Genomic DNA, 24,162 nt, shown 5'->3' on the forward strand with positions numbered 1-24,162 from the left:
GCCAGAAGATCCTGGACTGATATCATACAGACCCTAAGAGAACACAAATGCCAGCCCAGACTACTATACCCAGCAAAACTGTCAATCATTATTGATGGAGAAACCAAAATATTCCATGACAAATCCAAATTTACACAGTATCTCAACACAAACCCAGCACTTCAAAGAATAATTGGTGGAAAACTCCAACACAAGGAGGGAAACTACAACCTAGAAAAAGCAAGAAAGTAATCTTCCAAAAACCCCAAAAGAAGATAGTTACACAAACATATCTCCATGGATGTTAGCCCAAAAGCTTGGATTAGCAAAGACTCAACCCACAGACCACATGAAGCTCATGAAGAAGGAAGACCAAGAGGGGATGCCTCAGTTCTACTTAGAACGAGAAATAAAAATGCTCAAGGGAGCAAATGGGGAAACAAAACATGGAACAGAAACTGAAGGAGGGGCCATCAGGAGACCATTCCACCTGGGTATTCATCCCATGTACAGCCACCTAAGCTAAACACTGTTGTGGATGGCTGGAAGTGCATAATGTGAGGAACATGATATAGCTGTCTCCTTAGAGGTCAGCCAAAGACTAACACACTCAGAGGACAATGTTCACAATTAACCACTGATATGATCAGGGGTTTCCCAATGGAGAACTTAGTGAGAGGACTGAAGGAGCAGAAAGGGTTATTGACCCCAGGTGGAAAGCAACAATACCAAACAACCAGAGCCCCCCAGGGTCTAAACCACCAGCCTGGGAACACATAGGGAGGGACCCAAGACTCCAGAGGTATATGTAGGGGAGGATGGCCTTGTCGGACATAGGTGGGAGAGGAGTTTCTTGGTCCCATAAAAAAAAAATGAACACACAGTGGGGGGGGGGAATGTGAGGGCGGGGAGGGGATAGTGGGGGGGGTAGGTGCGGTCACTGCCTCATAGAAGCATGAGGAGGGGGATGGGATAGGAGGTTTCTGGGTGGTGGGAGGAAGTAGGCTAAGGGGATAAAATCTGAAACGTAAATACTACAACCAATTTTAACAAGCGGGAAAAAAAAAGTCTTCAGAACCAACATCTTTAAAAAAAAAAATGTCAGCCCCCTGGGGGTGGGAAAATTTTTTTTTCTCTTGATACTAAAACTTGTTCTGAGAATTGTATATTGCAGAATACACAGCCTTGGTGTATCTACTCATCAAGCATACTGAGTAGACCTGCCCAAACCTCTGATGTCCTGGAATTCCATCTGGATTCAGTGAAGACACAGCATCAGAGGCTTATCAACTTACTCTTCCCCCCACCCCTCTTCTAAAATCTCAATGCCCTTAATCAGCTTGAAGAAGTTAAAGAAGAGTCAGCGCCCCTATTCCCTGAGCTTGGGGACTAATGTGGTTAATAGTGGTCTGTCTTTCTAGGGACAAGTAGTGGTTTTGTTGGAACAGGGGGGATTAGCTAGGACTTATTGCATAGCCATAACCTATTGGTAGAAATCTGTATAATTATTATCAAGATGAAGTTATAATTTCTTAAATGGTACAAAATTTACTTTGATCTCAAATTTAAGGTTTTCATTGGTACGAGCCTCTTATTAATATAAAAATGAGATGAATATTGATACGCTCATGGGCCTTGTGCCTGTATAAAACATTTAGGAATACAATGCCTAGACCCAGCCCTTTTTTAACTTTTTTAACTGATTTGGGATGGTTAACCTATGAGTTAAGGGACTATAGCAAATTCATGGCTTTGAGTTTATTGTTAGGGTGTTTTCCATATTTTATTTAGAAATAGCTGAAAGGAGTGAACAGACAACAGTCCAGGTTACCTTACATGGATAGTTGGTTTTCAAAACATCAGAAGTCCATAGAACTGATGCTACAAATATTTATATATTAATGTTCATATTGATTAGAGACCTGTCTGCTCCTGACAGCTTCCTGTCATGGATTCTAAGAAGAAATTGAGCATCCTTGGAGTTACTCCAGTTGTGTGGTAACAGCCACTAGGCAAGAATTGCCTCTCTCCATCTACAGACAAATTACTGTTCAGAAAAGGACACACATGCAGAATAGTCGACTGATTATATCTGCCTAGACAGAGTAATCAGTCCTTAATAATCCTGCATCACCAAGGTCTGTCAGATGATTCTGGGCCAGAAGGCTGAAGATTTGATGCTCCAACGTTCGCCTACAAGGGGCGTGGCAAAAGTGTATAAATACCCCAGATTTCCCTTCAATAAAAGAGACTTGATCAGAACCTCTGTCTTGTCTCCATTCCTTACATCTCTTCCCATTATCCCCCCCCCCTCTCTCTCTCTCTCTCTCTCTCTCTCTCTCTAGACCCTGACCCAAGGGAGCGGCAGTTTGAAGCAAGGCAGTGGTGGCATACGCCTTTAATCCCAGCCTTTGAAAGGCTAAGCCAGGCAGAGCGGAGCAGGCCGCAACATAGGGACTATTCAGGCATTGTTAAGTCTTTTGTCTCAAGCCAGGTAGAGCGGAGCCGGTTGATATATATATGATATATATCAATATATATCAATATTTATATATATCAATATACTCAGAAACTTTCTGAGTATATTGATATATATAAGGGTTGAAAAGGCCACATTTAAGTAGCCAACTCCAATTTACACCTGTGTTCCAGGCTCCACAGATCAACAGGGAGCTTCCCCCCATTTCCCTAGTTGCATCCTGTTTTAAACCTCAGTGGTTCGGCATAATTATCACAGTTGTTGCCGGCATGTCCAGAAGAAGAGATCCCGAGGGACCAGACAGAAAGAAAACCCCAGAAACAAACAAACAAAAAAAAAAAAAAAATTAAAGCAAAACACAATCTTTAGAGTCAATAAAGAAGAAATCAAACCAACTCAAAAGAGACCTGGTCAAATAAGAGAATTTCTAGATTGGAACTGGTAATAGATAAACTTCCCTTCAGATGTGCTTACTGTTTGAGAAAAGTAGGACAACTTCATATAGTTGTGAAATGTTTCTAAGTATGACTATTATAAAGAGAAATTCAATTATATATTTGTTTGTGTGGACCTACCTGGAGACCATTCATCTTTTAGGCAGTGTTGAATTGTTGCCACTCTGCCTTATGGTTCTTATTTTTACTCTCTACTTATATACTAGACTTAATTTAGTTTTTTTCTCATTCTATGAACTGAAGTTCACCTAAAGATTCATTCTTTCAAATGTGGATCTCACACCATCAAGAAAAAAAATCCCTTCCACAGAACATGACTGTACCCATTTCATTTAAAAAATCTCTGAGAAAATTCAGAATTAAGATCTCACCTTCAACATATTACAAAACAATATAAATTTTAATATAGAGATGAAATAATAGGAAAAATGTGTCATCTAGAGTTCTAATATCACTAGAAACTCTGAGGCCTTAAATGAGATATGTTTTGATAAATGTTAAATTTCTGCAAAGATGGACAGATGAATACTATAAAGGAAGGAGAAGAAACAGAAAACAACAGACAAATTCTGAAAACATCTGTGAAGCATAGGAAAGCCAGAGGCCAACAGATACATATTTTATAGTAATTTAGTGAAAACAATGGAAACAACAACAAATACTAAGGCAAAGGGTTTTATTTAACATTTAACTGTATAATAAATTATCCTTATATGTAAAAATTATAATTAAAGTCATAGTTGGATACAATTTTTACTTAAATTGGCAAAGATCAAAGTATTTCATCTGATATCAAATTGGTTTAAAAATCTCATTTGTACAAATCTTAGAAAACAGCTTTGGATTTTATGTCATCTGCAAATGTCACAGGAACATACATTACATCTAACACAGATTCCCACAGGTTCATGCAGAGGTGGATAAAGAAACATCTTCAATGCAATGTCATTTACATAAGCATAGAATAAGGCATGTTAAATGCTTGAGATTACTCATCACATATTTACAATGTAAGGCATTTATTCATTAAACATAACAAAACAAGTTTATGGACAGAAAATTAAAATTGTCTCCAAGGTATGTATACACACACAAACACACACACACACACACAAACACACAAATACACCTCAAGATAGAATTGCAAAGTAGAAAACCTAAACAAACCGGTAATGTATAACCATATTGAGTCAATTATAAGTCTCTCATCAAGAATAGTGAAAGTTCATGAAGTTTTTTCTCGTTCTTCCTACTAATGCCAGAGCCTGTGTGTTAGGTGCTACTCAAAAGTGAGATGATGTATTCACAAAACAAACAGGAGTATAACACTTGCTAAATTCCTGATGGTGCTCAGGGCATCACACTTGAGACATGTGTCAGCATCTTTTTAGCCCTTTGTTCTAGATTTTTAAACAGAGTGTTACAGGGCTGGGGTTCTGGGAGCAGAATGAGGAAACACTCAAGTTAAAGCTGCATGCTTTTTCTAGGAGAGTCTTGACTGACAGAAAATCAGTTAAACCTAGCAGGGTGGGTATAGGAGTTCTACAGGCTTCAGACCCCATGCTTTCAAGGGCAAGTTTTGCTTGCAAATGTTGTGACATCATAGAACTCTTATCTGGGTGTGTGGACCTGGAGACTATCCATGTTTTAGATAAAGTTTTAAGTTGTGATTTTAGTTTCATAACACACTCTGCCTTCTAACATGGTTTTTATCTTTCTCTTCTGTTCTTAGGATCCTGTGGTACCAGTTCCTTTATTCTTACTTGTGTCCCTTTCCCTGCCCTAATTATCTTAAGGCAGTTACCTGCCGTCTCCCACCCCTTTTAAGTGTGTTTCACTGCCTCTCATTCATTTCTCGTCTTACAGAAGTTTGCTTATGTATTCTCTGTCCTCAACTACTTTCTGGCTCTAAACATTCTTAAATATTTATAGTAGTATTTATTTATTTCAACATTTATATCTTTCAAGAGAATGACAATTAACACTTCTGTTTTAGTAGATCATGTTTGATCAGATCTCATTTTTAGCCACTCATGTGGATCACTATGAAGATGAATCAATAGAATTATTCAAGAGAAGTTTGTATAATTACAGTTATAAAAGAGTGAGGTGCCATGTATGATCAATTCTGACCTTTATCAATAGAAGTGAAGGACTTGACTTCCACTCTTCAAAAATGTGTCCTCTGTTCTTCAGCACATTGAGATATTCCTAACTCGAGAACAAGTTTCTTCTGTTTGCGTACATTTGCAGTTACATCATCTGCAAAGTAATAATAGCCAATGGAAAATACATCATATACTACTAATTTCTCAAACACCCAAGAGTTAGTAAACTTAATTGTATATGTATTTTGGCTTAAGTTGTTTTCTTATTTGTAATATATTTCATGGAATATCATGTATTAATATGGGCAATTCATGCATATTCTAAATGCTTGTAGTGATATACCTACTGTGGTTTTTAAACTTTTATTGATTGAATGATAAATGGTTGATATTTTGATTAGTCATTCTTTACCTTCATTTTTTTCTAAACACAATTTTAAATGGTGAAAGATTACAACTTTATTTTGTATTAAATAAAATTATTATTGATTGAGTTTAATATAAGGGACTATGCATGGATACCAAAAATTTGCAAACAGGTAGCAAAAGAAAATAGAGAAACATATAACTCATAAGTATAAGACTAATTATAAGAAAAAGCATAAAGTAGGTAACTGTAAGGTGAAAACTGGATCGTGCTAGTATATCTTTTCAGGAATAACTTTAAGTAAGTGTTATAGCTATACTGGGTGAGCAACTTCCACAATGGGGTTTGGTATGAACTAGGTGACTAAATATAGGGATAACCCATGTCGTTTTGTGAGAATGTCTTTTAGAGTTGGAGTTCATGTCAATGTGAGGAATACATCTTCCTCACAATCTGTAAATTAGAAATCATGGAAATCAAACATAATGCTACAAATAAGTCACCACCATTAGATTTCACTGAGTCAAGCCCATCAAAGCAAACTTTTATAAACATACACATTTACATAAAACATCTAACAAATTTATTTAAGATGGATAAATTCTAATCTGTTTGGTTATTACAAATTATTTATTATTATAATAAAACAGATTAATATGGATTGAGTAAGGCATCAGTAATGACTAGTAACTGCTTGCATACTTTATCTATGGAAAACATTTATATGTCCATCAAGGCTATGTCCTCTTCTTGACAGTATGAGTTTTGTTAGGATGAAAAACAGTTTATCAATGATACCTGTTACATACTAACTCCTTGCTGAGCATTTTCTAACTATTGCAATACAGCATAAAGTTAGACTCATGATAGAAATGAAGCAGTCAAAACCCCGATCTTTCCTATTTATGCTATTTATTTCCACACACAGAGCATCTGTCTTGGAAGGACTGCCTACATTAAAATCAAGTAGAACACAATTTTTTCAGTTAGGGGTTCCATTGCTGTGAAAAGAAACTATGATCAAGGTAACTCTTATAAAGGCAAACATCTAATTGGGGTTGGTTCACACATTCAGAGGTTTATTTAGTTTGTTATTATAATAGAGGAAGCATAGCAGCATCCAGGCAGGCATGGTGCTGGAGAAGAGGCTGAGAGTTATATATCTTAATCCAAAGGCAGTCAGGAGAGGACTGTCTTCCAGCCAGCTAGGAGGAGGTTCTTAAAGCCCACCCCCACAGTGGCACACTTCCTCCAACAAGGCCACACCAATTCCAATCTCCTAATAGTGCCACTCCTTGGGCCAAGCATATTTAAACCACACAACACTGAACAAGGAAGAACATATGGGAGAGTTTAGAGGAGAAAACAATGTAATTGTAATCTCAAAAGATAAAAGAAATAATTTAATAAAACTGAATGATAAGAATCACATTAAAAAAATTATTTATTACGTATACAAAGTTCTGCTTGCACATATGCTTACACACCAGAAGAGGGCACCAGATCTCATTAAAGAAGGTTATGAGCCATCATGTGGTTGCAGGAAACTAAATTTAGGACCTCTGGAAGGGCAGCTAGTGCTTTTAGCCATCTCTCCAGAATCATCATCACATACATATACATATATCAGAGATACATAATAAAGATTACTTCATTTTGGTCACAGTTTTAAGGAATTGATTTTTTTCATTTATATATGGATGCAAGTAAATAAAAAACTAAAAACTAGGTAAGAAATATTAGTTGATATAATCAAACATAGTAAGCCTGAGTATATCAACATTATAATCATAAAAATATAAGTTTGAAAACATACTATTTATCATTTAGTATGAAATATGTTGGTTATAATGATGAATGTTACTTTTTAAATCATAACTCAATGAAAATTTGACTCAAACATGCACAAGCTCAGAAAAGAAATAGTGGAATCCCAAGTTTGTAGTTTAACTTCTCCAATGTTTTCTGCTATATTAATGGTGGTGTTTGCTGTAAACATGGGAAAAGCTGCTTTCTTTGATTATTAGAGGGACATGATATAGACCATTATGGCAATGTTTGTGAGCTCATATACAAAGGAGAAAAAGAAAGTAGGGAAGGGACAATCAGGAAAGTATGAGAAACAGAAGAATCTCTGACATCCAGGGATGTGGGGAAATGTGGCCTTTCCTGGGCCCCCAAATTACTTGGGAAGAGACCAAGAAGACAGGTCTGAGGTCTAATTCATTGCAACACTGGCAAAACATATAGTGAACTTCATAGGCCAAGATGACTCCAGTGCAGATTGTATGAGAATATATTCAGGATCGTCTTGTCATAAAGTCCTGTCACCATGGGCTCTGCTTCATTTGCACACTCCAGAGGCTCTATTGAAGAACCGTCCCTTTCATCTGCTTATTTCTCCGTGTGTAGATGAGGGGATTAAGGGTTGGGGTTATAACAGTGTAAAAGAGAGAGATGAACTTCCCATGGGTGTGGGCATATGAACTGTTTGGCTGGATGTAGATGGCTGTGATGCTCCCGTAAAAGAGAGACACAACCATCAAGTGGAACCCACATGTGCCCAGGGCTCTACGCCAAGCCTGGGATGACTTGATTCTAATAACTGCCTTGGCTGTATGTCCATAGGACGTCAGTATCAGTGCTAAGGGCAAGAGAAGCAAGACCAATGAGGTTTCAACGACTTGGGCCTCATTGGAGTGAATGTCCACACAGGCAAGCTTGATCATGGAGGGAGCCTCACAGAAGAAATGGTGGAGCCACAGGTAGCCACATGTATGTTCCTTGGATAAGAGTATTTCCTGCCGGGCGGTGGTGGCGAACGCCTTTAATCCCAGCACTTGGGAGGCAGAGGCAGGTGGATTTCTGAGTTCGAGGCCAGCCTGCCTGGTCTACAGAGTGAGCTCCAGGACAGCCAGGGCTACACAGAGAAACCCTGTCTCGAAAAACCAAAAAAAAAAAAAAAAGTATTTCCTATTCCACTGAGCCAAGAGATTCCTTTCGTGTGTTTGCTGTATCAAAACATCCTTTCATCTGTGTCTGGTTCAGGGAAAAAATTCTTTTCACATGCTTTAGCTAAACAGTCTTTCACCTGTGTGCCCCAGCAAAACATCATTTTGACATAACTAACTTTCCAAAGAAACTAGAAGTTTTCACTTCAATACCCTTTTGTCCACATTTCTTGCTAATGTGCATTGCAATGACTTATTGGTCTGGTATGAATTCTCTGGCTTCTGCTACTGCATCAATACTGAAACCTCACTGGGAGACACCTCTTGGATATCCTGTTGTTGCCCTGTGTTATGGAGATTGAATATGTAGCTTTGGCCCGTTCATGAACCCAGCAGTTCATCAATGGGATAGATATTGAAGTGGGCCAATTCAAAGTCCTGGATCTGGGTCTGAGAAGTATCTGAGCTAGTTAGCTCACTGGCTTTCCTGCTCTGATCCCCTCAGAACCAGCTCACCAACAGCCCCTGCAACCAGGGTCAGCAGGCAAGGTGTAAGGTCTGCTATCTGAGTACTGCAACAGGAGAGTGACAGGGACAGCTCTCCTGTTTTCATGACCTTATTGGAGTCAGCTCTCCCATCCACTGCAGGTGAAGAAGGTAAAAGGGAGGGGAGAGATCTCTCCCTTATAAATGCCACAACACTTTGGATAAGAGGCAGTGCTGGCTCTCCCACACTTGCTTGGGGCCAGCTCACTGGGAACCCACACATTAAGGACAGCTCTACTGTGCTGCCCAGGTTAGGTGCAGGGCCTGTTCTCCTGAGTGCTGCAACAGGTGAGGGGTATGTACAGCCCTCTTGTTTTCATGCCTCTATGGCCAGCTTTCCCAAGATATCCAGGTGAAGGGTGGGGCCAGTTCTGCACAGCCCTCAAGTATCAACATGTCTCAGGGTGGCAGCCCAGACCACAGAGATCATCTGGTCTTTGGTGATATGAGATCCCTGATGCAGCAGAACCATAGACCAAGACATGGACCCTGGTGGCAGCACAGGCCGGAAACCTACCATGGTCCCAGGTGGCATTACTGTCTACTCACATCAGACTGTTCCTCACTACCCTTGAGTTTCCAATTCTGCCTCTTTTTATTGTGCCCACATCCTTGTATTTTTTTCTTTTCTATTTCTCTACCACTTACTTGCTCCTTTTAGTGGCACCTGGGGTCTCTGAGTATCTGTGGTCATCTCAGGAGTGATCTCAGGATTGGTATGCCCTGCTTGTGCCTATGGCTCCTGCAATGGGTCTTCTGGGGCATGATCTGCCCCTGATCAGGCCTGCAAGGCAGCAGACTGGTAGTCATCTCAGGCTAGCTCCCTAACCAGGACCCATGGCACTTGTCTGGTGATTTTCTTAGGCTCTTTTTTTTTTTCTAGGAATGTTAGACTACTAATCATCCAGATGTTTGTAGGTTTCTCCTCTTTGCCACCTTCGGATGCACATGTGACACAGCAGTCAAACCTGCAATGATTCTAGGGGTAGATATTTTAACTTTCATAAGCATATTTATAGACTTACATATACACAAAGTATAGTCTCAGTAATAAGTACTTATACCTTAAAATAAACTTTAGAAAAGTATGAAAATAGTTTTGATATTTTTAATAGTACCTTTGTTGGAGGAGGGTGAATGATGTAATATGATTATGCACATCAATCCAGTGCTAATATATTATCCTCAGCACAAATGTACAATGAAGAATGGAAGTGTAGAATCTTTTTGAGATTTTAACTAATCTCCAATTATTTTAGGGATGCATTTACAATAAAATCTCACCCCCTGTGTCAACATGGCAGGAGCTTACATAGTATTGAAAAAGAATGTTGTGTCTATGTAAATAAATCAAATATTATTTGAGACCAATGTTAATACCCTTAAAAAACTTCATACAGACTTGCTTTTGAGATTTCAACCAAATGAGCAATTAAATTAGTTCAATAACCCCTTGTTATCTGAGCTCCTACACCTTATTAGCCATCTGATTAAGTTGTGTTTTACTTTGATTCCTGCTCCTTGCTTATACAATTTCTCCAACGACAGGTTAATACCATTGTCAGAATTACCAGCAACTAGGTTATGGTCCACTATCAGACCATGGACTCCGCAAATACAGGTTATAAGGCTCTCAAAGCCTGTGATGATACCTCTCCATTGTAAAATAAAATAGAGGGAGATGTTGGGAAACCCTGCTGTTAAGGACATTGTCTACCAAGTCTCCCTGAACTTGGCACAAATGGGGAACTATGTTTCCCAGTGGTGCTTTTATTTTTCTTATCTGCCTAACACCCACATCCTCTATCTGAGGAATGTCACATAATTCTTGGTGAAATCAAGGTTTCAACTCTCTTTCTTCTTATAAAATCCTTCCCAGAAAGCACCTAGAATGCCTCTCTCTCTCTCTCTTTCTCTCTCTCCACAGTTTGTATAGTCCTTTGTTCACCCTTTATAAAATATATGTACAAGCTGTTTCACTGAATACTTTCTAAAATTGCCGTAACACAGAAATCCTTGGAGAAGTACCCCTAACTCACTTGCAGCCAGATCAGTATCCTGCTGACCTACTGGTTCCTGGCTCCACTTCATTCTTTCCTGCCTGTTATGCACCTGGACACTCCAGGAGAGGAAGCAGAAAGCAGAAGTGTGTGATTGCATGCGTGCATGCATGCGTGTGTGTGTGTGTGTGTGTGTGTGTGTGTGTGTGTAATTATGCATAAGCTAACCATCTTCACACAGACTAGCTGAATTGCTTTTCTGGAAAGTTGGCAATTCTTTCTCATGTCTTAAAAGAAGTAAAAGGAAATTTGTTTAAAAGGTGAGGAAATCCAGAACTGGCTTCTCTTTATTCTCTTTATAATGCTTGCTCTATCTATCTATCTATCTATCTATCTATCTATCTATCTATCTATCTATCTATCTATTATCATCTATCACATAACATAGTACTTTATTATTAGTTGTGTAAAACTGATTACCGTCTTTAGCAGATGTTTGTCTGTTGTTAAAATTTAACAAAAAAAATGTTAAAGTCTGTTGCATTTAAAATTTTACAGGCAAAATAACTTGCATATTGAGAACTATGAATTGGACCTTCCTGGACAAAACTATTTACCAGACAAACATGTGACTCACAGAAAATTCATTCATATTCCCTCAATGTTATTATACCATGCACCTCCAGTAATTAATTACTAAATACTAAAATTAGTATTACTAATACTAAGAGAACAACATTGAGAATCATATATAACCATTACTTTTTACAATTATGGTTAATATCCTGTACTTGCTTCCAAAATCATTTTCTTAGATCTGCCTCAAAATCTTGTCTACTTGGTATATATTTTGGTGTATGTTTATATTTTATTAATTTCACATAATCTATGTCTTTTCATATATGAACTTTTCAGTTCACATGATTGCACAAATGAACATCTTTAGACAGCTTGGCACATGTTTTATATGTATTTCTGATACATAATTTTATTAATTCTTTGAGATTTCATACATTGCAGTTTGATCATATTCAGTTTCTTTCAGTTCTTCCCATATCTACTCCCAAGTCCATACTCACCTAAGTTTGTGACCTCATGTTTTTAAAACCTACCCAGTCCAGTTTGTGCTGCTGTATACCCTGGGGTATGTCATAATCCATTGGAGCATGTTTCATCTACAAGGGGCCACATTCTGAAAGAAAACTAAATTTCCCATTCCCAGAAGCTATCAATTACCAATAGCCTATTACCAATTATCATATCAACATAACCCTAAACAGAAAAAAAAAAAAAAAACCTTCAAATCCTTTCTACTTAAATCAGGAATAAGTATGTCCATTTTCTCAATTTCGGTTTAAAGTAGTGTTTGAAATTGTATCAAGATCAATAGAACAAATGAAAGCCATCAAAGCTATATATGTAAGAAAGGAAGAATTCAAACTATTTTTATTTACAGACGATATTATTTGAGATATAAAACATTCTAAAAACTCTACCAGAAAACTTTTACACCTGATAAACATGCATCCAAGGAGCAGGATGCAAAATTAACACGTAAAAATTAGTATTCTTCTTCTACACAGATGGCAAATATACTGAGGAAGAAATAATGGAAAATACCATTCACAATAGTCTTAAAAATATTCTGGAATAAATCTAAAAAAGTGAAATATTTCTACAGTGAAAGTTTAGGACACTGAAGAAATTGAAGAAACTACTAGGAGACAAAAAGAACTTTCATGCTCATGGATTGGTAGGATTAGTATTCTGAAAGAGCCATTCTATCAAAAGCAATCTTCAGATTTAATGCAATTTATATCAATTGTGTGTTTATATGAATCTATCATATACATTTTGTGTTTTCTGTTCTACAATTTGCATATACAACAAAGTACAATCACACAAGTTTAAGCATTCATAATTTTCAATGTGTAAATGTTTGCAATAAATAGAACTTTAAAAATAATAAAATTGTGTGATATGTGTCACTCATTTAACACATCCCTTTATGATATAATTTAATAGAATGTATAAATGGTTTTTCTTCGTGTTGAATATAATAAAGACAGGCTCTCTTCTAACAATATATGTAGTAATTTGGGCCTCTTTAAAATTTAATATGTTCATATTTTGCCTAAATATCTACCATAATTACTTATGAAATACTTCCTATATTTTTATTGATATTAAGTACTTAAATAATACTATTTCCTGAATACTGATTTTAAAATGCATTTAGCAAAATAGATATTGAGATGGATGGAGGGAGAGAACTCAATGGGAGGGGAAATAGGGAAGGGAGTTGGCTTTAGGGGATCAGGTGTAGGGAAAACAGGGGAGAGAGAATGGAAATCAGAAGTGTGGGGTGTGCCAGAGACCTGGGACAGGGCAGGCCCCAGGGAGTCTATGGGGGTGACTCTAGCAGAAAACCCTAGCGGTGGGGGGATATGGATCCTTAATTGGCCACTTTCTGCAGCCAGGCATGACTCCTAGTGAAGAGATAAGGACAGCAACCCACACACAAAACCTTCAACCCAAAATGTGCCCTGCCTATAAGATCTGCAAAGACAAAGATATAGCAGAGATGGAAGGATGGCTAACCAATGACTGGCCCAAATTGAGACCTATCCCATGGGCAAGCACAAATCCCTGACACTATTAAAGATACTCTGTTATGCTTTCAGACAGGATCCTAGCATAACTGTCCTCTGAGTGGCTCCACCCAACAACTGACAGAAACAAATGTAGATATCCACAACCAAACATTAGCTGAAGCTTGGGGAGTCTTTTGGAAGAGACACGGGAAGAAATGAGGCCCAGATGAGATTAGGGACTCTATAGGAACACCAATAGAATCAACCAAACTGGACCTTTAGGGGCTCCCAGAGACTGAACCACCAACCAAGGAGTGAACATGGACTGGACCTAAGACCCCAGGACATATGTCGTAAATGTGAAGTTTTGTCTTTATGCAGGTCCTCCAACAGTGAGCGGTGACTTTCCCTGAATCTGTTGCCTGTCTGTGGACTCTGTTCCCTAAATGGGTTGCCTTGTCTGGCTTCAGTGAGAGAGGTTCCACTAAGTCTTGTAGTTACTGAAGTGCTAGGAGGAGGAAGGGGTTATGATACCCAGAGGGGAGGTTCCTCTTTTCAGATGAGAAAGGGAGGAGGAAGTGAGGGAGGACCTTTGGAAGTGGGTACTGGGAGAAGAAGGAACCCTGATATTGGGGTATAAAGTGAGTAAATAAATAAACAAATTTTAAAAAGACACAGATATCTCATCTACAGACAAGTTTTGAGATGGCCTCTACTTCAGTTGTTCAGGACCCACATAAAGACAAACTTGCACATCTGCTACATAGGTGTTGGGAGACCCAGGTCCAACCTATGTATGTTCTTTAATTGGTGGTTCAGTCTCTGAGAGCCCCAATGGTTCAAGTTAGTTGACTCTGTGGTCTTCCTATGGAGCTCCTATCCCCTTATAGGCCACAATCCTTTTCCTTCTGTTCTTCCATAATAGTCCCCAAGCTCCATCCATGGTTTGGCTATGAGTGTCTGCATCTGTCTGAGTCAGCTGCTGAGTGGAACCTCTCATAGGGAAGCCATGCTAGACTCCTGTTTGCAAGCATAACAGTGTCATCAATAGTGTCAGGGATTGGCGTTTGTCCATGGAATGGGTCTCAAGTTGGGCTGGTTTTAGGTTGGCAGTTCCTTCACTCTCTTCTCCATCCCCTGTCACTGCATTTCTGCGGACAAAATAAATTTTGGGTCAAAAGTTGGTATCCCTATTGTTCCATTAGGGTTTCTGCCTGGCTACAAGAGATGGACTCTTCAGGTTCCATATCAGCAATGTTGTGAGTCACAGCTAAGAAACCCCCCATTGATTCTTGGGCATCTCCCTTATCTCAGCTCCCTGTTTCTTCCTGAATATGTCCCCTACCTCCCTACCCCTGTCTGTCTAGGATGCTTTGTCTGGCCTCAGTAACAAAGGATGTGATTAACATCACAGAGACTTGATGTGCAAGGTGAGGGAATACCCTTGGGATCCCAACCTGCTCAGAGGAGAAGGAGTGGGAGAATGATTGTGGGAGGGGTGAACTGGAGGGGGGCAGTGTGCAGGATGTAAAGTGAATAAATAAAATAATAAATAAATGCTAAATAAATATCAAAATAACTAAGTCTACCTGAAGATAAGAAGCAGTTGTATGTGTGTTTAATATTAAATTATCATATTAGAGAAAAAAAGTGGTCTATGCAGAAGATAGGTCATCTTAAGCACTATATTTATAAAACTGGCATTTACCTGAGATGAAGAAATGGCTTAGTGATTAAGAGCACTGTCTATTCTTCCAAAGAACCTGGGACCAATTCCCAGCTCCCATGTGACAGCTCACAACTGGTTGTAATTTTAGTCCCAGGGGATCTGACACCCTCTTCAGCCTCCTGGGCACTAGGCATGCATGTGGTACACAGATATACATGCAGCTAAAACACTCATACATATTAAACAAAAACTATACAAATAGAATGGCAGTTCTTGGTTCACATAATTTAATTTACATTAATATAATGATAATCATAATCAAATAAACATTTTATTGTTCTATGATGCAATAAAATACATGAAAAGTGATATGATCACCTGAATTACTTAAAATCTTTTTTTGTTTGTTTGTTTGTTTTTCAAGACAGGGTTTCTCTGTATAGCCTTGGCTGTCCTGGAACTCACTCGGTAGACCAGGCTGGCCTCGAACTCAGAAAGCAGCCTGCCTCTGCCTCCCAAGTGCTGGGATTAAAGGCATGCGCCACCACCGCCCGGCTACTTAAAATCTTAAAATGCAATAAATATACAAATTCATAAACACTAATATACCCACACATAACTGAAAAATAATACTTTCCACATACTTGTTAAGCTTTTATAAATATTGCAGCTTGTGTTTAGTTTGTTGGTTTTTGCATGTTTCCTTTTGTGGGTATTATTTCATAAACTCATGCAGAACACACCACAGGAGCTCAGGCTTTGTCCTATTGGTTCTCTAAAGTTGAATCAAGGCAGGTTCCTATTTGGTTTTGGCTTTGTCTGATCATTTTTCTCTATGTATGTTACAAGGATAGTCTTGCTCTTACAATGCTTTATATTTTCCATATGCACATGAGTTTTCTTGGGGAGAAGAATCTTTCCTTAACTTTCTTGTTTATAACATGAAATGATATGTTGAGTAAGAAGGGATTCTTTTAGTTTTGACAAGCTGGTAGCTGGAGGATATTTCATTTTTGAAAATCATTTTTGAAGCTATTTCCTGATGTCTGTACTATCAATGTTGTAGTTTTTCAAATTGGCCAAATGAACAGCTAATCAGGAACTAATCATGCCTCATAATTACTTGAGGATGCCATTTCACTATGTCTTTTTGAAAGAAGAAATCAGGAGAAGGGGATGGGGGGAGGAACTCTGTGAGGGAGGACAGGGAGGGAGGGGGACAGCATTTGGGAAATAAATAAATAAATAAATAAATAAATAAATAAAAGCAGAAATAAAACTGTATAGGAAAGTCAGATTTAATTTATAGGAAACAGTCCTAATGTTTTACATCTTACCCCAATTCCTAAATTTTATATTTCATAATCTAATGGCTAATTATCAAAATCAGGAAATTGGAAAAATAAAATATTACAAGTACCATTTTTGGTCTAATTATGACAGCAATGTTTCTAGTATTGTATACCTTCTATTCCAGTATCCAATCCAGAAATGAGGTTGACATTTAGTTATTATATATCTTAATTTAGTCTAGTCTGTGATAGTTCATTAGTATTTTTATCTTCTTTGAAGAAAAATAAATACTTATTTTGCTAGGATGTCTCTCAACTTGGATTTGTCTAATGATTTCTCTCTTTTGAGTTGAGGTTGTATATATTTAGCACAAATACCAAAAAGTGTTTCTTGCTTTGCTTATCTCAGTTCAGCATTTGAGGCCTAGCATTGTAATCACACCTGGTTAAAGAGCAATTAAATTATTTTAAACTATTTTCCATTTGTTATTAAAAAGATCTTAAAGTATTTTTCTTTTGTAGTTCCTTTTAAAGTAATAGAAATTATAAGAGAAATACTTAAAGACTATGAAAAATTCTGCATCTCTTCAAAACTTCAGGCATAGTTTCAGCATCTCAGTGAATTTTTCCCAACACATTGGCCTTAGTGATCCTTAGTGCATGTAAGTAGGCTCAGAACAATGAGTCTGAGGAGTAGATAATTATTGTCCTTCTGTTTGGGTGAATCATGCCTACAACAGTATTGTAGTTTTAGTGTAATGGTAATTATTTTTTATTTCTTCCAAACTTTCGGCACACTTAATTGCAATTTTAATTTTGTTTCATTATACACATAGAGACTCAAGATTCTAAGTTTATTTTGTGTATTATAATAACTTCTATTGTTTTGGTGCTCAAATTGCTTCAAATTTGATCACTGAAAGCTCTTCCATGTGGTGTGTCTGTGTGTGTGTGTGTGTGTGTGTGTGTCGTGTGTGTCTGAGACTATGATGTTGAGAATGACCTGGGTAGAGTTCTTTTCTGCTACCCTGCTAGAAATCATATAGGGAAGGAGAAACTAGTCCTGTGCCAAAAATTCTAGGCCCTGGGTACCCAAAGCCTGGAATGTGGACTGACTTAATGGTACACAGAGCAAAGACTAACAATTCACTGCCCTGAGAACTACTAAGCTGCTCCAGTCCAATGCAATGGGTTCACATGTGCTGAGGAATATGGAATTGTAGCATAACAAGCTGAGATCACTTAGAAGTAATTTGTTGGAAGGTCTATGAATATAAATTGATTCATCTGCACATACATAAATTTATACATTTTAGAGAAATCTTGCAACTATACCAATAATTTTTTGCTTAACTTTGTTTTTTCTCCTGTAATAGCACTAATATTTCCTTTAAAATCATTTACATGTTAGAAAATGCTAACAATTACTTCTCATGCTTTTTCTTTAATGGTTTGTAGCATATATGTTCAAAAGTTGACAGTTTGCTTTATTGGAATGTTTACATGTTCTATAAACAGAATCCACAAAAGAACTATGTAATTCTACATTACATGTGTATATAATACATTTGAAGAATTTAAAGACTTTTATGAGAAGAAATACCCTGCTTCATAGAGCTATGAAGACATTAAGTGCCATGTTTTGAGAATCTGTGTAGAGTGAAGAGGTAACAGGTATATCAGGGGATGGACAATGACTAAGAGTGGACACAGAGAATTTTCAAGGCTCCTGAGATATTAGCATGTGATTGAAACTCTGCGCAGATGAAAATATTTAAGTACTGGCTGAACCTACTAAAGTTATTTAGTAGCAATCATAGTTTCCCATTATTTGCAGTTAAAAACAGTGCCAAGTAAAGAAAATACTCTAAAACAAAGTTATATTTCTTAAAGATTGTTTTAAGACAACTAGATAGAGAACAGTGGTTTTGTTTGCTTACTTTGACAGACTCTATACCTCTTCAAAAGAGCATTTCAGGATCCTCAGTTACCTATTCATTATCAGAACTTTCTTCAGGCCCAAAGTTCTTCTCAGTGCTCCCTTTACTTCCTTGTTCCTTAAACTATAGATGATGGGGTTCAGCATTGATGTCACTGCTGTATAGAAGAGGCCCAGGAGTTTATCAATTCCTGGTGAGTGGCTAGACTTGGGCCTCAAGTAATTAATAGATCCTGAGCCATAGAAGAGTGTAACTACAAGTAGGTGGGAGGAACAGGTGGACAGAGCTTTATGGCGCCCCTCAGGTGAAGGCATCATCAGCACTGCAACCAGAATTCTGACATAGGAATAAATGATCAGTAAAAATGGACTAGATATACAGAGGACTGCTACCACAAAGATGGCAGCCTCATTTTGTGATGTATCTCCACAGGCAAGTGCTAGGACAGGTGGAAGGTCACAGAAGAAGTGGTCTATCTCACAGGGTCCACAGAAGTTTAAGGAGAAAATAAAATTGGTTTGTCCCAACCCTACAATGCAACCTGTTCCCCATGAAACTATTGCCAACTGGGCACATACCCCAGGACTCATTCGGGTTGCATAGTGGAGTGGGGAGCATATGGCCATGCAGTGATCAAAGGCCATGGCTGCCAATAGGCAGCACTCAGTTATACCAAAAAGTGTGAAGAAAAACATTTGTGTGGCACATCCCTCCCGAGAGATCCCTCGAGCCTCACTCACAAGGCTCTGCAGCATCTTGGGTATGACAGAGCAAGTGTAGCCAATTTCCAGGAGAGACAAGTTGGCCAGAAAGAAGTACATAGGAGTGTGTAGGGCTGGACTGGTACAGATGGCAAGGGTTATGAGTGCATTTCCTGTCAGTGATACTAAGAACATGAAAAGGATGATGGTGAACAGAAGAAAGCATTCTCCAGGGACCTCAGAGAACTTAGCAAATGCAAAACGTTTAACAGATAAGCTGTTCTCCTGCCACAGAGAGCAGTTGACATTCATCTCCTGGAAGACAGAAAAGTAAGTCATTAGAAAGATTCTTGCAGATGAGGGAGATTAATCCTTTTAATACTTTTAGAGCTTCAGTTACATCAGAGATAGAATCTTTCTCTGCAGTTATAAAATCAAAGTTTAGAAATGATTTATCTCACAGATTTTCATATCTAATACTTTCTCTGTTAACATCAGGGGAGTTTTCCAAAGTGTACTGAACATTGAGCAAGGTGTACAAGTATTTACAGAAGATGGTGGAAACTTGTAGTCCTGGCACTAATGAAGCTCAGGCAGAAGAGGTCTAATTCAGCTTCACATGTTGTGTAAGCTATCATTCAAATAAAAAAAAAAGGAAAAACATTAATTGTATCTCAATTCTTTACACATTTTTCTCATTAACTAGTTATCAATGTTACGAAGAAAAACTGATCCACCCACTCATCTCTATGCTTCTCTGTTGCCTCAGATACAATCTCTTCAACCATTCTCTATGTGTATTGGGCCCAGATTATTCTGTGACTGCTATTGCTAATATTCAGATCCACACATTAAAAATATCATTTCCTCGACTCATAATTTTGAAGGGAAAGTAAAATCAAATAACAATCAATAAATAAATGATTACTGTTTTTAATGTATAGAATTAAAGGCAGGTACATCTGAATATCTGGGCAGTAATAAGGTGGTCAGAAAAGCTTCTTAAGATGCATCAGCTGAGACATGAGAGAGAAGGATCAATTAAACAGCACAATAGCCCTTCATGCCACAAACCTCAACATGGCAGCTGATTTCTGTAACTTAGTAGTTCCTATCTCTTTATAGAACATGTTTTCTTAGTGAGGCTATCACTGCTTATGCATTGTTTCTATTTTCTTAATATTGTTCATGATATTCTATGAATCAGACTATTGAGTTAAATAAAGAAAAAAAAGAGTAAAAGAGATGGTGCCTTGGTATGTAGTTCATGCCAATCTGAAATTCCTAATTCCTCTGCCTCAGTCTCTTGAATGCTAGAACTCTAAGAACAAGACATGGTACCTGGCTTGATAGAAATTTCTTCCTAGCCTTCCATCTCAACAGACCTTACATTACAATCCCATCAAACTACCTGTATTTCTGTACACATAGTATCTATACACTTCATTCCTTTTTGCTCATTTTTGCATAGGGCAGATGCTCTATGCTTGCTTTGTTGTTTATGTGAAAAACTGTTCATTCCCAGCACAGCCTTGTCTGTTTTCTGGATATCATCCATCTCTTCTGCCTACAGTTACACTGTGTTTTTCACACTATAACTGCTAAATTAGCTTTTAGTACTCTGGTGGTGACTACTTATCATTTGTTTCACATTGTAGCCTTATACAGAGACTGATTATAGATTTCAATGTTCTTATCATTATGTTTACCATCTTTACCAGTCCATGAGTTCTCATGTAATGAAAAGTTCCAGTGTTTAGCTTACTCTGTCTCCTTAGGTATTCTGCCTGTCCCTGCCCATTATATCCTCTGAAGTTTAGTCTCATGTCCCTCAAATATTGGAGACACAGTGAACTTGTTTTTCTTCCAGTCTGATAACTTTTTCTTTCAAATGAAATTACCTTTTCTGTTTTGTGGGGTATATGTGTCTGCTGAAATTTGGGTTTTCTTGCCAAAAACCTGAATACACCCTATTTTTCCTGATAAGGATAGACTAGGAGATATCACCAGTCTTAGGTCTTCCTATTCACCTGATATAATGAAATGTAGCAGGTTATGCTGCATTGTATGTGAGTAGATCAGCTCATGGTTGACCCAAAATTCATATGTGGGCATCAGTATTTACAAATTATAAATAAACATGTTACATATATAACACACACACACATATATGTAGATCACGTACATGCATGTGCCTGTATATTCATGCAAAAACACAGACATAGTGAAGCACAATAGAGTAGAGCAAGGGGAGGATTGAATATGAGTTAAAATGTTAGTACTAACAACAATGCAGGGTAACAGGATTTGTTCACACTCTGCTTCTCTATTTGGTCACTTATAAAAGGGACTAAGGGGGAAAAAAAGTGTTCCCCATGAAGTTGCTACAGAGACAATTTAGTTAATTTCCCAAATCACTTAAGTTGATCAGGTACTGAATGCTTATCGGCTACATATGACATGAACATGTGTGTATGTCTACCCACAGCTACTGTAAATTTACCTTTGTGTACATTCTATTTTGGGGAATTTCTCACCATAATACATATTTTTTCCTATTAACTAACTGATTGTTTATCTATAGGGCATAATGGAAGCCACTCCCCCCAAAACAAAACAAAACAAAACAAAAAAACCAAAACAATACATAGTTTTCTTATCTTGGGGAGATATAGTTGTATATACTAGCTTATTGGATCTATTTGATGTATCTATTTGATCTATCTATGTATCCATTCATGCAAAAGTTCTAAAAAAAATCTAAGTTTAGAGAACACAGGACTGACTTAAAGTTCTGACAACTATGAAGCAGAAGTTTTTCTGTACTTACTTGATATCTCAGTGGACTGGACTCTTGTAAAAATTTGCTGAAATGTTGAGGATCCTATTGTGATGTATTTTACACTTATTTTAATGTATTGTAAACATTTATCTGTATTAAATCAAAACAAAACAAAACCCCAAATAAATAACCCTCCCAAACCCAACACAGAAAAATGGCTATTTTTCAACCTGAAGTATTTTTTAACCACCTTGCCTTTCATTAGTAGTTTCTGTATCCTGTATAGGTTGCTCTCTGGTTAGAGAGAGCTTGCCTCTCTCTAGAAACTCAGCTTGAGACTCAAAATGTTATATTTTCATTTAAATTTGTGTAATAAGAATGACTTGCTCAGAAAGGGTAACAAGATTCTTGAGAAACAAGTATCATAGCCCTCTGGTATAGATATCCCATTTGCCTCTCATTTCTTACATTTTCTTGACCTAAATTGTGGGTTCACTATTTCCTTGATGTAATCTTCACCACCTTTCTAGTTGAGCTGTTTGAACTGGTTTCCTACCAGCTCTAGTATATACATAGACTTTCAGGGTTATAAAATTCAGGTGTGCACGAAACACTGGTCAGATTCTGAAGGTTCATATTACAAGCTGTGTTTTTATTGGCAACTGTATATATGCAAGAGAATATTATGACATGAGAAGACATTGAAATCTTATTGTCTTGGCTTTCCATGATACCTTATGTGGCCTGAAGATAAAAGTCAAGCACACTTTATATAGCTTTGCTTTGTGAATGGTGCAGATGAAAAAATTTCGTTTTCCATGGTGTTACAAGGTTAGAAATGTTCACTGGTGGATTCAGAGTACCTTATCTGATCTTTTAAGGCCACCATACACTGTTAGAAAATTTTCTGAAACACTGCAGTGTCTGTATGTAGAAATTCTCAGGAAGTGTTTATCTTTACTATTATATAGTAACTATTTCTAAAATTCTATAACAGCATACACAACTTGTATAGATTGCTCAGGAAAACATTATTAGGAGGCTCACCCCTGACTTCCCAGGTTCCTCCTATTCACTCACCTAGGACCATTTATGCAGCTGAATGACACTTTAGCTCAACACAATAGACTGTGGTATCACTTGACTAGATTACAATGTACGGTATAACTTGAGTATTACAGAAATAAGTGAATTTTAATTTATGATGTAATAAGTGATTAACACAATACACAGCTATTTTTGGAGAGAGATACCGGAGTCTGCATAAACTTTAACAGCCTTCAAAGGAAGAGACAATAATTACTTAGAATAACAAAAATGGAAAATGTTTTGAGTATCAAATATCCTTTTAACTTTTTTATCAAATATCCTTTTAATTTATTTTAATTCATTTTCCTCAAGCCTAATCTTGAAAAATTAACTATGACACCTACCTCAAATCACAGTATACGAAGAGATGATAAGGTAGTTTCTACTTCTGATTAGCCACTCCTGGGTTTCTGTTTATCCTCTCCTTACAACATACACAGAACACACACACCATCCCCATCTTATTCTCTACATAGTACTGAAAAATTTTGGTTACAGTGGGAAACCATGCCTGATGTCAAGAAGATTGCCTCTCTCAGGAGAGAGCATTGTGTCCTTCAAGGCAATGTCCAATCTCTCTCTCTCTCTCTCTCTCTCTCTCTCTCTCTCTCTCTCTCTCTCTCTCCACACACACACACACACACACACACACACACACACACACACACACCACTTACTTTATTATTCCCATTATATGCATTTTCTCCTTTCCTGGAAAACAATGAGCTATAAACATATTATACAAAAATTCTGTCTTCTGAGTCCTTTTCCTTTTACTCTCCCCAAGAGACTCACGATCTCTTCTCACTGGTGAGTGGCAGGAGGCTTCTTGTTGCCCTCTTGAGAGTCCTTATGGATAGGACAATAGCTCTGTGCAGAAGTGTTGAATTCTGCAACAGCCCTTTCTCCTGAGAAATAGTTCTATCATAGAACATCTGAATCATTCCACTGACAAGAAAGTATCACAATAAGCTAATTATCTTTCTACTGAATTAAAAATTGCCAGACTGATGGCAAAGATCCAACATATGGTCTCCTGGAGAAAAAGTCATATAAACCATAGCTCTTGTTCATGCCTAGGCACTCTGAGTTTTGAGTTAAGGTGATGAATATTATGTTATTATCTTGTTAGTGATAGCTGAGTAAAGTTTTCATTCACATCATAGTCTGTTTCATCACACTGTGGGTTTGCTGTGGATGCTAATTATTT

The 24,162-nt window shown here is 37.6% G+C and overlaps 1 protein-coding gene and 1 pseudogene across 3 annotated transcripts; both read right to left on the reverse strand.

Moving 5' to 3' along the window:
• Nucleotides 1-9,769: 9,769 nt before the first annotated feature.
• Nucleotides 9,770-9,875, reverse strand: LOC117724973 (small nucleolar RNA SNORA17; annotated as a pseudogene).
• A 6,555-nt stretch (nucleotides 9,876-16,430) lies between these two features.
• LOC117724888 (olfactory receptor 10C1-like) lies at nucleotides 16,431-23,588 on the reverse strand. 3 transcript variants are annotated; one of them, XM_076916922.1, is made up of 3 exons: nucleotides 23,297-23,588; nucleotides 21,912-21,965; nucleotides 16,431-19,712 (listed from the first exon to the last, which is right to left on the reverse strand). In XM_076916922.1, the coding sequence occupies exon 3, from the start codon at nucleotides 19,418-19,420 to the stop codon at nucleotides 18,428-18,430; it is 993 nt and encodes a 330-aa protein (XP_076773037.1). In that variant the 5' UTR covers nucleotides 19,421-19,712; nucleotides 21,912-21,965; nucleotides 23,297-23,588; the 3' UTR covers nucleotides 16,431-18,427. The 3 variants fall into 3 exon arrangements, with proteins under 3 accessions (XP_076773037.1, XP_076773039.1, XP_076773038.1); XM_076916924.1 differs by lacking the exon at nucleotides 21,912-21,965 and having other exon boundaries at nucleotides 16,431-19,396; XM_076916923.1 differs by lacking the exon at nucleotides 21,912-21,965.
• Between the last annotated feature and the right edge of the window lie 574 nt (nucleotides 23,589-24,162).

Source organism: Arvicanthis niloticus, chromosome 20 (genome assembly GCF_011762505.2).
Source record: "Arvicanthis niloticus isolate mArvNil1 chromosome 20, mArvNil1.pat.X, whole genome shotgun sequence".
Classification (NCBI taxonomy): Eukaryota; Metazoa; Chordata; class Mammalia; order Rodentia; family Muridae; genus Arvicanthis; species Arvicanthis niloticus.

Bases quoted from the DNA above. Each gene is read 5' to 3' on its own strand.
- LOC117724888 (XM_076916923.1), bottom strand. From the start codon at position 19,420: ATGACTTACTTTTCTGTCTTCCAGGAGATGAATGTCAACTGCTCTCTG.